The sequence below is a fragment of the Anomalospiza imberbis genome, chromosome 3 (genome assembly GCF_031753505.1).
Source record: "Anomalospiza imberbis isolate Cuckoo-Finch-1a 21T00152 chromosome 3, ASM3175350v1, whole genome shotgun sequence".
NCBI classification, from domain to species: Eukaryota; Metazoa; Chordata; class Aves; order Passeriformes; family Viduidae; genus Anomalospiza; species Anomalospiza imberbis.
In genome coordinates, this window is record NC_089683.1 from 31,741,746 (window position 1) to 31,754,969 (window position 13,224).

The 13,224-nt window shown below is 40.0% G+C and overlaps 1 protein-coding gene across 9 annotated transcripts in view; it reads right to left on the reverse strand.

Moving 5' to 3' along the window:
• The window catches only part of FILIP1 (filamin A interacting protein 1), a 102,855-nt gene that overhangs the window by 53,904 nt on the left and 35,727 nt on the right, over positions 1-13,224 (reverse strand). For all 9 annotated transcript variants that reach the window (XR_010997072.1, XM_068183860.1, XM_068183857.1 and 6 more), the window contains one exon: positions 6,163-6,441. Coding sequence is in view for 8 of the 9 variants with exons in the window: in XM_068183860.1 (XP_068039961.1) it covers positions 6,163-6,435 (273 nt within the window). In the remaining variant the exon portion in view is untranslated. The remainder of the gene's footprint in view (positions 1-6,162; positions 6,442-13,224) is intronic.

Consider the following 13,224-nt stretch of genomic DNA (forward strand, 5'->3'; position numbering starts at 1 on the left):
TGCCCAGCCTCTTTCCCCTCATTCCATTCTGCTTAAGTCACCTCTCCCTCCTCACATTAACCCTATCTTCTCTTTTTCCCTGTAGCTCTGTACTTGCCAAGGTTTTTCCCGTGGGGAATTTGTATTTCATCTATGATATGCTCATAAATCCTGAATTATTTCAATTCAATCAACAAGACTTCATAGATACCCTACATGAACTTTTCTCTGGCTTTACCTATTCTTTCTGCCTTGGCTCATCTGCAGCTTGTTAATCTGTGCTATTTTGCTAATGACCATTTGAAAACTCTTTCTCTTCACTGCTATCTCTGGTGCCAATGCAGCTTGCCCCAGCTTTCTCTTCTGATTTCTGTACCTGTACAAGAAACACATCTGGTTTCTACCCACCTATCTATCCCACATTCCTCGCTTGAGCTTTCAGGCAGACCCATATTTGTTAATATTAATGCAAGAGTATAAAAAAAGGCACTGAAGAAAAATAAAGAAGTTTGTACAGTGTTTTTTAACTAAACAACTAGGTGGCTCCCAGTGTTGTTACAATATCTTGCAAAAGTCAATACAAAAGCAATTTGAGGCATTACATGCAAGTTTACACATTGCAGCAAGAGGAAAAAGAGGCAGAGAGGAAAACATCACAACAGCTACAGAGTCAAATTCTCTTGCTTATACTAGCCAAACTGACAAGTGATGGGAAAACCAAGTAATGCCATTCCTTGAGAGAAAGGCAAGTATGAAACCAAATGCACAAGGCAATAGAGAGCTCTCTCCTACAGCAAGCACCATGTGCAGTCCCAGCTACAGACACCAAGGGTGAACTCGGGGTGTAACTGCTGTTGGTCAAGGGGTGATGAGGACGTGGAGAGCCTGTATTTGCCAGAGGAAACAGAAAGGATGTGCTACGGCTAGCACAGCAAAAACAAAGGCTCAGAGGATGCAAGGCTCCCATCTACAAACACATCAGGCATTAAAAGCAGGAGGGAGAGAGGTGGATTTTCAAAGCAGGATCACTGTACAGCAGAGTTTCATAAAGGTTTCACTAGACTTAATTGAAATTGCTTCGGAAATTAAAAGGGAGAAATCAGATAAACATTAAAGATTTTCAGCACTGGGACTATTTTCCAATAGGAGTAGTCAAAGTAAACAACCCACTTAATCTTAAAACATGGCCTACTAAGTTAACAACAAAGGTTAAAGGGAGCATTTGCCTAAAAAATTAGATAATGGGATTTGATATACACTAGATCTTCTACAATTTTATCTACAGAATTCTCAGGTCAGTCAATGCATCTGCAGTATAAGGATGAGGGAAGCCATAAGGATGAGGGACATGACAAAAAGGTAGAGTAAGAGAAAAGGTCACAACTAGAAAAATAAAGAAGGGAACAAAAGTGAATATGGAACTTTAGATCTTAGGAAAAAGAACTGAACAGAGCAATTATAGAATAAAATGTATGATATAATATGTAGCCCTACAAAAGGGAAAGTAGAAAGCAGAAAGTAGAAAGCAGTAAAGAATTTTCTTTTGCTTTGCATTTACAAAGCATAGTTTTCTACTAGAAAGACAGAAAAATACTAAAATACCTTTTAAAATATTAAAATGCAATAGGTAGTTTATCACCTCTACACATGTGAGTTAACTGACTTTGTTAAGAGAGAGGATTTTCCTGGTGGCAGGATGTGCAGACACTGATACCAAAGTGTTTCATAAGGACCTTGCCAGGGAGAACAAAACACAGAGTCCTCTGCTAACCTTTCCCTGATCCTCCCAGGTTGAGATGAAAGTCTTGCAGCCCATCTGAAGGAGAGCTCCTCCTGTCTCTGTTGGATGAGAGAGCTTCTTCCCCCATGACTGTCTTGTTTCAGCCACCAGCAACCAGCCTTCCATACCCGCCCTTCAATAAGCTATTGCCCTGGCACCTCCTGTAAGCATTCAAATTAACCATTAAATGCAGTCTTGATGAAATACTTGGAAGGAAGGGACTTCTTTGACAGCAGAATGATTTGATCTCTCCTTTTGAACAAGGGATGCTATAGAAAGAGGTTTACCACTGAATATCTGCTACAGAGTGTTTCCCTTCAAATATCAAACCAAACCCAACCCAGTGTTACACTGGACCATTTGGAAGTCTGAGGACTTGTCAGAAATTTTGTCTTTTGATTAATTTATATATCCCTTGTATATTTCCCATACTGTTCCTCAAGACGTCACATTTCACATATTGCCCATCTGCACCCTCTGGTCTGCAACAGAGGAAATGTGCAGCTGGCAACTTGTATTTGCTTTACACCCCATGGCTGCATGGCTTTGAGGAGCTCTGCTCCTCGACAGTGCCAGGCTCTCAGGAAACATTTCCCTCAGTCCTAAAGCATGCAAAGGACCTCGACACGAATGAGGGGCTGAGCTGCAGGGGATGAATGCCACGTTGGCACTGGAGAAACAGAGTAAAACATGGACTATAATAAAGGCCTTGAGTGGAAAAGTTGCTCATTTTTGAATTGGTGTGAAATATAGGAAATTGTCCTCCAAGCTTAAATTGTCCCTCCAGCAATAGGCACAGAATCTGGATAAGAAATTATTTTTCTTGAAAAACCTAATGATTTATAGTGAAATGTTGTCTTTATAAATATTCTTTTATTATTGTGGTTTTTTTCCCCAAACATGCAATAAAAGAGTGAGTCGTAAACATGTAGGAATACTCCTCCTCATTTCCTTTTGGGCCCCCAATCAGGAAATGTTGAAAATCAGTGTTGGTATTGCTGAAGATTAATGGCTGCTGCTTAGAAACCATACAGGAAGGGAATATGTTCTTGCCAGGACAAATACATAGGCAATTGGACAAAAATCTGTGAACCACAGATAGTATTATATCATCATTGTAAAGATCCACACTGCCTGTATTGCTCTGTAATTAATAATATTCACATGTGGGTTTGACTGAAATCACTGTAACAACCAGGCAAATTAATGCCATGCCTTCATGGTCCAATTTATTCTACTGGTATTTGAAGTTTTCTTTTCAAATCAGCTTTACAGTATTTAAAAATTAGATTTTTTTCCCAGGTATAGGAAGCAATCTTTCATGGATTTTTTGCCACAATGTGTTCAATATGGGTTTAAAGACCATGTAATCCCTACTTTTTTAATATGAGCAGTTAGATCTCACAAGAGAAAACACACTCCACTGAGCTATAGGGCCATTAAAATAAATCCCTGTCATCAGTCCATTTGCTTCCCACTCTCCTTCAGAGAGGCTGTACTTATGAGCTCTCCTGCCACGTGTATTGGGATACATTCTCATCACCGCAGCTTCTGTAAACTTCTACTTCCCTTTTGTTTTCTTACAAAATAAGGCATAGGCTATGGTTACCCCAGATGTTTATGAAAAGCTTTCCTTCTCTATATTCAGTAAATGCACAGGGTCCAGCCAGGAAACATGAAGACAGGCAGAGCCGAGTCCAACTTGGAGCTAAAGCACAAGCAAGCTACCTGAGGGTATTATAATTTTAAAAACCAATCAAGGTAGAAATAAGGACATAAATATAATTTCCAGGGCATCTCTCCATGGTTTTCTGGCATGTTTGTCTTCAAAATGAAGAGCTGGGGCATCAGGTTGTGAAGTAAGTGCTCAGTATTGATACCAAGATCAATGTGGTGTGGGTCTATGTTGTCAGATGATGTGAGTAGTGAACTAAGCACATGATGCATATGAATACTTTACCAGTTTACCCTGCTAACCCCACAGTTCTCACTGTCACAGATTACCTCCCATGGTTTAGCTCACTGTTTGAGAGTTCCAAGACAGTGTCACCCTAGTGGTACGGGCATAAGATGCCCCCTGCTCATGGTTGAGTAAACAATTATGGTATTTTTATCCCATTTTTTAATTCAGAAAATAATGCATCTCCCTACAGGTACAGCCTGATGTTATTCTCAAAACAAAATCTTCTTACATATGCCTAGATAATGTTTGCTTTGACAGTATTGAAATTGCTTCAAAGTAAACCTGCAATATGATTTGTCAGTCCAACAAAATGCCAGCCAGCCACCAGAGATGTCTGAAAAGATCTGAAAATAAAAAGCCATGAAATGACTCAGTGCATTAGGTCACTGTGACAGCCAGGAGGTAATACCAGAGTATTTACTTTGGCTGAAGCTGTCCTTGGCTCATCTTCCTTTGTAATGCTAAAGCCAGGCTCTCATCTCAAGTCAAAGTGCTGTAGCTTGCCCACTTCTGAAATGGGTCAAGACAGGTACCAGGGAACTAACTAAAATGGGGGGTTTGACATGAAATTAAAAACTTGTGTGGATTAAAAAGAATTACTCTTTTCCCTGCCTGGCTTCAAGGAGCAGAAGAACAGATGCACTCTACAGCTACCAGTGTGGGTGTCCCCATTCCCTCCTGCCAGCCAGGAAGTTTCAGCAGTGCCTGGCATCTCTTTGGGGTCTGTATGTATGAAAACCCCTAAAAGTATTGTCCAGGATCTATTGCCATCATACCCATAGGGATAATGAGAACGGGAGCAGTCCTTCAAAGCTTGTGTAACTACCCCACAAAGTACAAGACTATGGTGAAGAACAGGAGAACTACTCATGCAATAAAGACCACATTTATTGCCACACAGGAAACATTAGTGACTTTCTTCACCTCCCCTTTCCAGACCACAAAGGTGACTTCAGGGTAAATCTTTGTGAACAACATGAGCATGATACATTTCTATTGAGGTCTGGCTCTCTTCACCATAGAAGCTGCACACTAGCTCCATCTCTATGGAAATTACATATACAAGTTTTTGAATAAAGTCAAATGAAGCACAATAAAAATGGTTGCTTTTCTGTAATGGTAATTTCTTTTTTCCTCTGCAAAATTGCATTCAACATATTTTCTTCCTTTTTTGTTCCCTGCAGTTTGTCATTGTAAAATGACCATTCTCTGTCTTTGACAAAATTATTTATTTTGTATGCATACTTCTTGCAACTTGACAGTAGTTTCTGACAAACTAGAGGTGAATTATGTGCAGAAAAAATGATACCTAATGATACTTAGTGAGATGGAATCTCAGAGTTGTGCTAATGGCAACTCATGTACCAAAGAAATTAACAGAACAATTACTTCTTGTAATCAGATAAGATGATAACAAGTTCAACATTAAAGTAATAATGTTCTGAATGTGGATTTCAGCGGAAAAGTAAAGCCTTCTATGAAAAGCTAAATAGTAATGGTTAATTGGAATAAAGGGATTAAGACAAAATGCTTTCACACAGGTTGGGTGGCTTTTTTCTGCTTGTCCAGAGGTTCAGTGAAAAAGGTCACTAAAGTACAACCAAAAGAATGTATGAAATTGAAAAGCAGTCCTACTACAAAAGGGGATACGTTTTGAAAAGCCACAAGTCTTCATATTGACTTTTTGAAATACCACGTTTCAGCTTCTTATTTTGAAATTCTTTGGAGGCTCACGCTACAGAGAGTTCAATGATGTATTAGCATTAAAGAGAATCTCAAAATTGGATGGACATTTGGGGACAAGGTAAGTGCGAAATCTGGCTGACGGCCATTAAAGACTTACTACTGGGCTGAATTAACATGCAAACCAGGACAACTGAGAAAGCATTCAAGCAATCACTACTCCAAGAAATAAAACTAATGGATCTTTGAAAGGCAAGGAATGTGCAAAGCACCGGACTCCAGAAATCAGACAGGACAGGCAGAGCTTTGGCTGAGGCCTCAGTAACATCTAAATATGTGGAAGTTCCAGGGGACATCCTAAGTCCATTTTCAGTATTCCTGACTTGTATATTTGCCTCTTGAATATTTTCAGTAATGATTGTAATTACATTCCCTATATTTACTTGTCTTCCCCCCCTCCCTTCTTCCCACCTACCACTGATTCCCCTGTGGTTGTTTTCAGCCTCACCTGCAGATCCACATTTGTTTGTGGGTGTTTCTTTGACAGGTGTTTATAACTTATCTTGCTTGGGTAGCTGCAGTGGTAAATAAAACATCACTTAAAACTATGATTGTTAAACACCAGCTAGCACTGCTCTCTCCTTGTGGTCCTTTGCCATAAATATGGATGCTCCTGCTAGTTCAGCCCTGTGCTCTTTGGACAGCCTAAAAATAGATAGGTACATAGAAAATATGGTTTAGAAGATCTTTAATTTACCTGCAATTCTCCTTCCATTATACTGAGTAGTTTTATCAAGTCTTCTTTAGAAAGCTCTATGGACTTCTTGTTCTTTCGCTCACTAGGACCGGGTGATTTTGAGTGCCGTTTGACAGTTGCTGAAACCATGACCTCATCTTCCTTCCGATGAGGTTTGTTCTTTTTCTTGGCATCCTCCTGAAGTTTTTCATTCTCTGTGTGGCTGATGACAGGCTTGGAACTGGAGAAGTGCCCGTTGGACGAGCTTTCTCCACCTTGGTTTCGGGACCTCATCCCTGCCTAGAAAGAAACAAACATAAAGATGCATTTATAAACAAAATTACTTACAAAAAAAGAAAGCCACAGTGGAAATACTGCCTTTGGTAAGAACAAGTCTTCTAAAAACTGGAGAATACTGTCATGCTCAAGAGACTGTGGTAGAAAGCTCAACCATTCCAACAACTCTGTGGCAGAAAAAAAGTCCTGAGGTAAGGTTAGCCATCTTTTTCAGCAAGCCAAATGCTGATATGATTTTAAATGTATGGAACTTAAAATTGATGTGGGACAACATGTTCCAGTGTTTCCCTTTCTTCAGCTGACATGTTGATCACTCACAATTCAACACTACAAAACAAAGCAGGTGGTCAAATAGATCTTTTTTTAACATGTGGATTACTTGAGAAACAGAAATGCAAATAAATTTTTGAAAAGCATATTGCTGAAGTATAAATTCTCTACGAGAGTGCAGTGCTAATGCATGACAAATGCCAGTCTGCTGTTTCTCTGAAATAAGCAATGATTTTATTGCAGGTAACCAAGTAAAATGGAGAATGCAGAGTAAATCAGGTGGCAAATACTGCACAGGATTATTAGACAATAAGTTCCATAAAGGAAAGTTGAAAAGAAGTTTTAAAAATGAGCATGAATGGTATGAAATCACTAACAGGTAAACACACTCTTTCCAGAAAATTCAGGGTTTCTCCAAAGGTCTCATGGTTATTCAATGCTCACATTTCTGTCTTCTTAAGCATCTACATTGAGTCTTAGACTATGACAGGAAACATTCCTCAGCTCTGTCACTTGACCAACTGTATAGCTAAATTTTTATAGCAATAAATCTAATGAAAAATATTCCACTGCTTCCAAGTATTTCCTCTCATTTAAATTAATCTCTGGTGTTAGTCTGCAGTTTGTTCATTAGTAAAACAGATGCTTTTCAGCATCAATAACTTCACACACGCTTCTGATAAGGAGTTCAGAGCAGCAGTTCACTAGTGATGGAGCAAAACCTAAAATACATTGACTTATCAGCTTTGCTAAATTACACTGGGTCTGCAGTGGCTTGCCTGCATATTTGATGCAGGCCAGCATTATAAATCTCTTGCCACAATTAGCCTTGAACTTTTGTAGTTTCACACTCAGCATGAAGATTGTCTTTTTATTAGGACTGGTTACTCATGTCTTCACTAATTCAGTGGAATTCATCCAGCAGCATAAATAGGGAGAGAATTAGACCCTATGTTTTGGAGTGAGAGAGTTTCACAAAGAGATTCCTTGCATTGTAGGCCTGCTCTTATCCAAACAATATGTGATACAGGTATACAATGGCCTTTAGCTTCCTGAATGCTTATGCAGGGTGTTTTTCATCAAACAGTTTGGATTAAATACATGAATTACACTTTCTAAAAACAGATCTCCATTATAAGCATGAACAATACCTGAGAACCTCAGGAAATCTTTTAGGTTTCAGATTTATAATGGAAAAATAAACATAGTACTATGTTTCCTCTCAGATAGGGCTTTTCAATTTGTTTAACTTTAATGGGTTTGAAACTTTCCAACCATGCTTCCTCTCAGGAGAGAGCACTTGGGATTCAATCTGTCTCTATTTTGTAAGTGTTTCCTTCTGAGTCCCTGTGGGTCACAGCCTCCAGCCACTTTCATCTCTAAACCAAACCTATTTTTTATGGCTTACAGTGAATAGCTTCATGGATCCAGGACATCTCACATGTTTTAAGAACAAATATTTGAAGACTGTCTTGTATATGTTTTGTGGTGTAAAACAGATTATTATATTACAGTAGACTCTGCTTAGTAGCATGCCATTTCAGGGATTTCTCTGTAGTAAGACGACTCAACTTCTAGAGTTGAATTAATGTTAAATTTAACTTATGTCTGCTTGAGGTGCATCTTCAACCTGAAAATTGCATAATCAACCAGATGCACTTAGCTAAGTATGATAGACTTCATGAAAGCTGGTGTGTCACCCAGTCACATCTAACTCAGGACAACCACTTTGATCCATCTGTCCTTCTGGGAGCTGAGATAACAATTCATGAGGCCATGTAAGGACTGAGCAGTTGACTTATAGGTTTATCAACCTGTTAACAGAGAAATTAGGAATGCATATTTGAAGTGTGCTTATGCTCATTGTAAATCAGTAGAGGTCCACACAGGACAAATGCAAAGTTATGTTCATTAAAATGGCAACAGAGAGGCTTAACCAATTGACCTGGTGTTCCATATCATCTGGATAATTAGCATAAGATTGCTGTAAAAGGAGCTCAAACTTGTCCTCTTTCAAAATTTCTTTTAAACTTGTAGATGTATTTTGCAGCAAGCCTTACCAGACAGTAAGTGTGACAGACAGTCTGCCACACTTGGGGACACTGCCCCTAACAGCCTTTCTTAGTGAAAGCTTGCCAAAATCAGAGTAATGCTAGCACTTACTCTGTCTTCCCTTATGATGTTGATACTTTTTCGACACATTACCCACATGCAAAGGTGTCATGTGCTGAAGCCAGAGATGCGGGTGACAGAAGCTTAAATGGTGACAGAAAAGGCCAAGGTTTCAATATTCACACAGTCATTTCCAAGGAGTTTAAGGGCCAAAATCCACGGCATGATCCAGCTGTTGTGCAGTGCTCCAGGAACACAAAGCAGCTGTAAGGATGACTGAGTTTTAATTAGAGCAGCGTGAAGTAACCAGAACATACCAGTGATGTTGGCTGCAATACTGTGTGCTGGAAAGGAGTGCTCAGTGTTATCATTTTGGATATCCATCTGCATTTCTGATGGCATCACGATAAAGAAAAGTTTCTGAGTATTTGCATGGCATTATTTCAGTATGCAAATATCCAAATCCCAAAACTTTGCTTATCTGCTGTTTCACCAGGGTTCCAAAACTGATTCTGGGGACACTGCCAGTTTAACACTGGTAACAAATGACCCCCTGCTGTCAGTCCTGATCACATCTCCATATCTTACAGCATTCCTGATCTGCTGAAGGGATTGTGTTCCCCAAAGGAATAACTCATATGATTTATAACAATTTTAGAACTCTACTTTTTTTCCCACTCCTTATCATATTGCATATTAAACTGGAAACCTTTCCTAACTGTTTCCAGTCAAACAAGAAGACTTCATGTGATCAGTCACCTTGATTTTGACATTTATTGGCTAGTCATTTCAATATGTGCTCACAGCATTGGTACTCTGCATGGGAACTCTTCTGCCCCTCCTCTGGTTCAGCCATTTGTTAAGCTTTATGCACAAAGGACAAATGCTACGATTATTTACATGAGCCTGAATTGTTGTTCTGGGCATGGATCCTTCAGTTTTCACAAGTTAGAATCCACACAAGATTTTATGAAATAACCTTTATGTTAGTTTTACTGACATCAGGAGGAAATCTGTAAGGAATTTGCTGAGTAGGATGTCAGGAGAGGACAGGCTGCATGCTATTCCAAGTCTTTCCCTCGCTGATGGCAATTTGTTCTCCCTAAAGCTCTTGAAATGGCAGGTTAGATTAGGCTCTGTTACTAGTTCTGTTAGAATCAGATAACGCAAAGGGGTTCTTTGAACTTAATGTGTAGCCCCTCTTGCTAATTGGACATGATGATTTTGGCTCCATCGTACTTTCCCCTGACATAATAATAATAATAATGTTATAATACACACATGCACATGAGTTGATTGAAAGCCATGATATGGTTGTTACCATTGGCAATAAGTTTGTAGTCTGGATCTCAGTTGCAGATCTAACTGATTAGAGTATGACATGAAAGTGGTGTGTTTCTGACAGGCTAACAAAGTATTGTAGGGACAGTGCAACAGGGTTAGTGAACCAAAACTGGAATTTGTTTCTCTGCTGTGGCTTTGGGAACTGTATCTTTCAGGGGCTTTGCTGTGCAGGAATTTGAAGCAGAGCAAAGTGATGTGCAGAAGTGCCTGGGTACACAGGGCTGATTGAGGAGAAGTCAAGCACTGAGCAAGACAAATTTCTGCCCGGTGATTACAGATCAATATATAGGACTAAGAATGAAAAATAATTTAAATATACTCAAACTGGAGACCAAATAATGCAAAATCTCCATCAAATCTGAAACACCCCATAAATAATGAGGAGAGCTAGAAAAATTTTTAAATAGTGTCAGTCTGTATCTGAAAGTAGTAGGTACCAATTTTAAAAAAAAAAATCAAAAACTAGAAAAGACAAGAGAAAAGAGGGGAAGGGAAGGGAAGGGAAGGGAAGGGAAGGGAAGGGAAGGGAAGGGAAGGGAAGGGAAGGGAAGGGAAGGGAAGGGAAGGGAAGGGAAGGGAAGGGAAGGGAAGGGAAGGGAAGGGAAGGGAAGGGAAGGGAAGGGAAGGGAAGGGAAGGGAAGGGAAGGGAAGGGAAGGGAAGGGAAGGGAAGGGAAGGGAAGGGAAGGGAAGGGAAGGGAAGGGGACATTTTCTCAAATGTCAGGAGGAGAGGAGGATGGGGGGATCAAATTGACCTTGTTGGCTTAGAAGTCCTCAGCAAGGACCACCCCGGATGGGAATGGATGGCTTCAGCCCCAAGGGATCTGGATAGCCACAACTAAGTTTACCTGGCTTCAGTGTTGTGACTTTCACAGGACAATAATGTAGAGATACAACTGTTCATACCAACTCAGAGGCTGATTAAAATTATTAGTTTTCATATTGGTTGTTCTAGGTAATTTTCCTGGGCTCTGCAGATGTTCATTATTTTGTCTGGCTTCAAGAAATTAAAAGGAATCACATTCCCAAGAGGTTGTGATAGGACCAGTAGGAGCTGTGGCTGTGCTGAAAGAGCAATGTTGTGTACTTGGACTCTAACGCTGCATGAAGCAGACTCTGGATGTGACAGACTCTAGCCTGTGAATGAACTAGGCCAAGGGAATGCAGACCTCACTCTTGCATTTGCTTTTGCAGATGATTCCAGTGTTTGTTTCAGTCATGATGGTCACAGGAGAGCCATAAACATAATGACTAATACAATGAAGAACAGAAAAAATATCTGACCTTAGTAATGCTGGAGTTTCCTGAATTTCTGAATTTTCAAGCCTAAAGTACTAATCCGTTGTGCTGTCTAACCCCAGTCTCTTGTCCTCATATGCATCATTATTTGAGCCAACAAGAAAAGGTCTTTGTTCCTTTTGACAGTGTTATACTTTGCCAATGTGCTTTTGTGAGAGCACATGTTTGCTGCTTGCCCTTCTTGTTGGACTCTTGGCACAGAGCTATGGATACTCTTTGAATCAGGACAATTCTCTATTCAGTGAACAGCTTGAATAACCAAACCACAGGGCTGTAATTCCTGTACAGACTAGGAGAGGATCTGTGGCTAGTCTAGCTATGTAAACCATTGCTGCTTTCATCCTTTCACCTGGTCTGCTTACTGCCCTGGAAAAGTGTTTGTCATTCAGGTGTTCGGAGAAACAGCACCCCAGTGCTGAGCCTCATGCACTGAAGAATAAATATTTGTTTCATCCTGTTGACACTGCTGCCATGGTGGGGTTTGCTGTTTGCAAGTAGTGTATAAAAGTAGCAAAGTTATAGCAGACACACTTGCTGAGGTGCAGCATGAGAATCAGCAAAGCATTTTTGCTTTATTAAAGACTTGGTTTTTATTTTAAAATTGATTCTTTAACAGTGGCGCATAGTAACACATGGATTATGTTCACCAAGAACTGTATCAACAATATTTCCTTTGTCTGGGAAATAAAAAAGATGAATAAGCATAAATGTAGGCTCAGGAAGAAAATAGATTTCTGAAAAATCCATATCCAGGTGTCTTTCTAAATAAGTATAATCAGCATGAAAGCAGAAAAGGATTTCACAAAATTAAAAGAGGAAACACACTCATCACCAAGGCAGATTTATACCACTTTAACTCCATTTTCTTAATTCCAAGGTAAACTCTTCTCTAGCTAAATGATGGCACAGATTTATAAAGAACAGAGTTTATGCTGGTATAATTCCATTAATTTTGTCATTTTCAGGAAAACTTGTGGTTTCATCTGGAATACTTTTACATGAGTAATGCATGCTGACCAACTAAGGAGTAACATAGACTTGTTTCACAAAGATTCATGTTTCCCAGGCTTCATCTGGAAAAACATCTTGGATACATGAGGCATGAGGAATGATAAGCTATTAGATCATAATTGAGTCAAAGAATAAACTTTTATATATCACCCTACCCATGTTTTGATTACTGTGCTTCCCAGCTGCCAGAAAGCACAAACAGGAGCCACAGAGGAGACAGTTCAAGTAGCTGACACCACTAGACAAACATGCCACAAGGTCTGAAGAGGGCTGAGACATTTATTCTCTGGAGTGGCCATGTGGCTGAAAGGGACTAGCCAGGAGCAAGGAGGCTGGCAGCAGTGCCTGCAGTGCAGCCTTTCTAGCCCATTTCAGCTGAGCTGGGAGAGGCGGACTAATCATCCCTCTTCTCAGCCCACTGGGGTGTCCCATGCACAGGGACACCTCTGATTTGAAGGAAAATGAATCTTTGGAGGAAAGTAATGCTGCTGCTTTCTGGGGCCTTGCACCCAGCTGATGAAGCCTATCTTGAGACACAGCCACTCTCAGAGCGCTGAATTGAGCACTGTGCCCTGTCATGATTCCTCACATATTGTTTTACAGCTTTCTGCTCTTCTGAGTTAACCCATTTCAAATCAAACTGTGAACTTCACATTAAGACAACACTAGCAGTGTCACCATTAGTTCCAGTCCAAACCTCCTACACATTTGTTTTATCACCTGACAGCCAGAACGTGCCTGGAAAATGGTA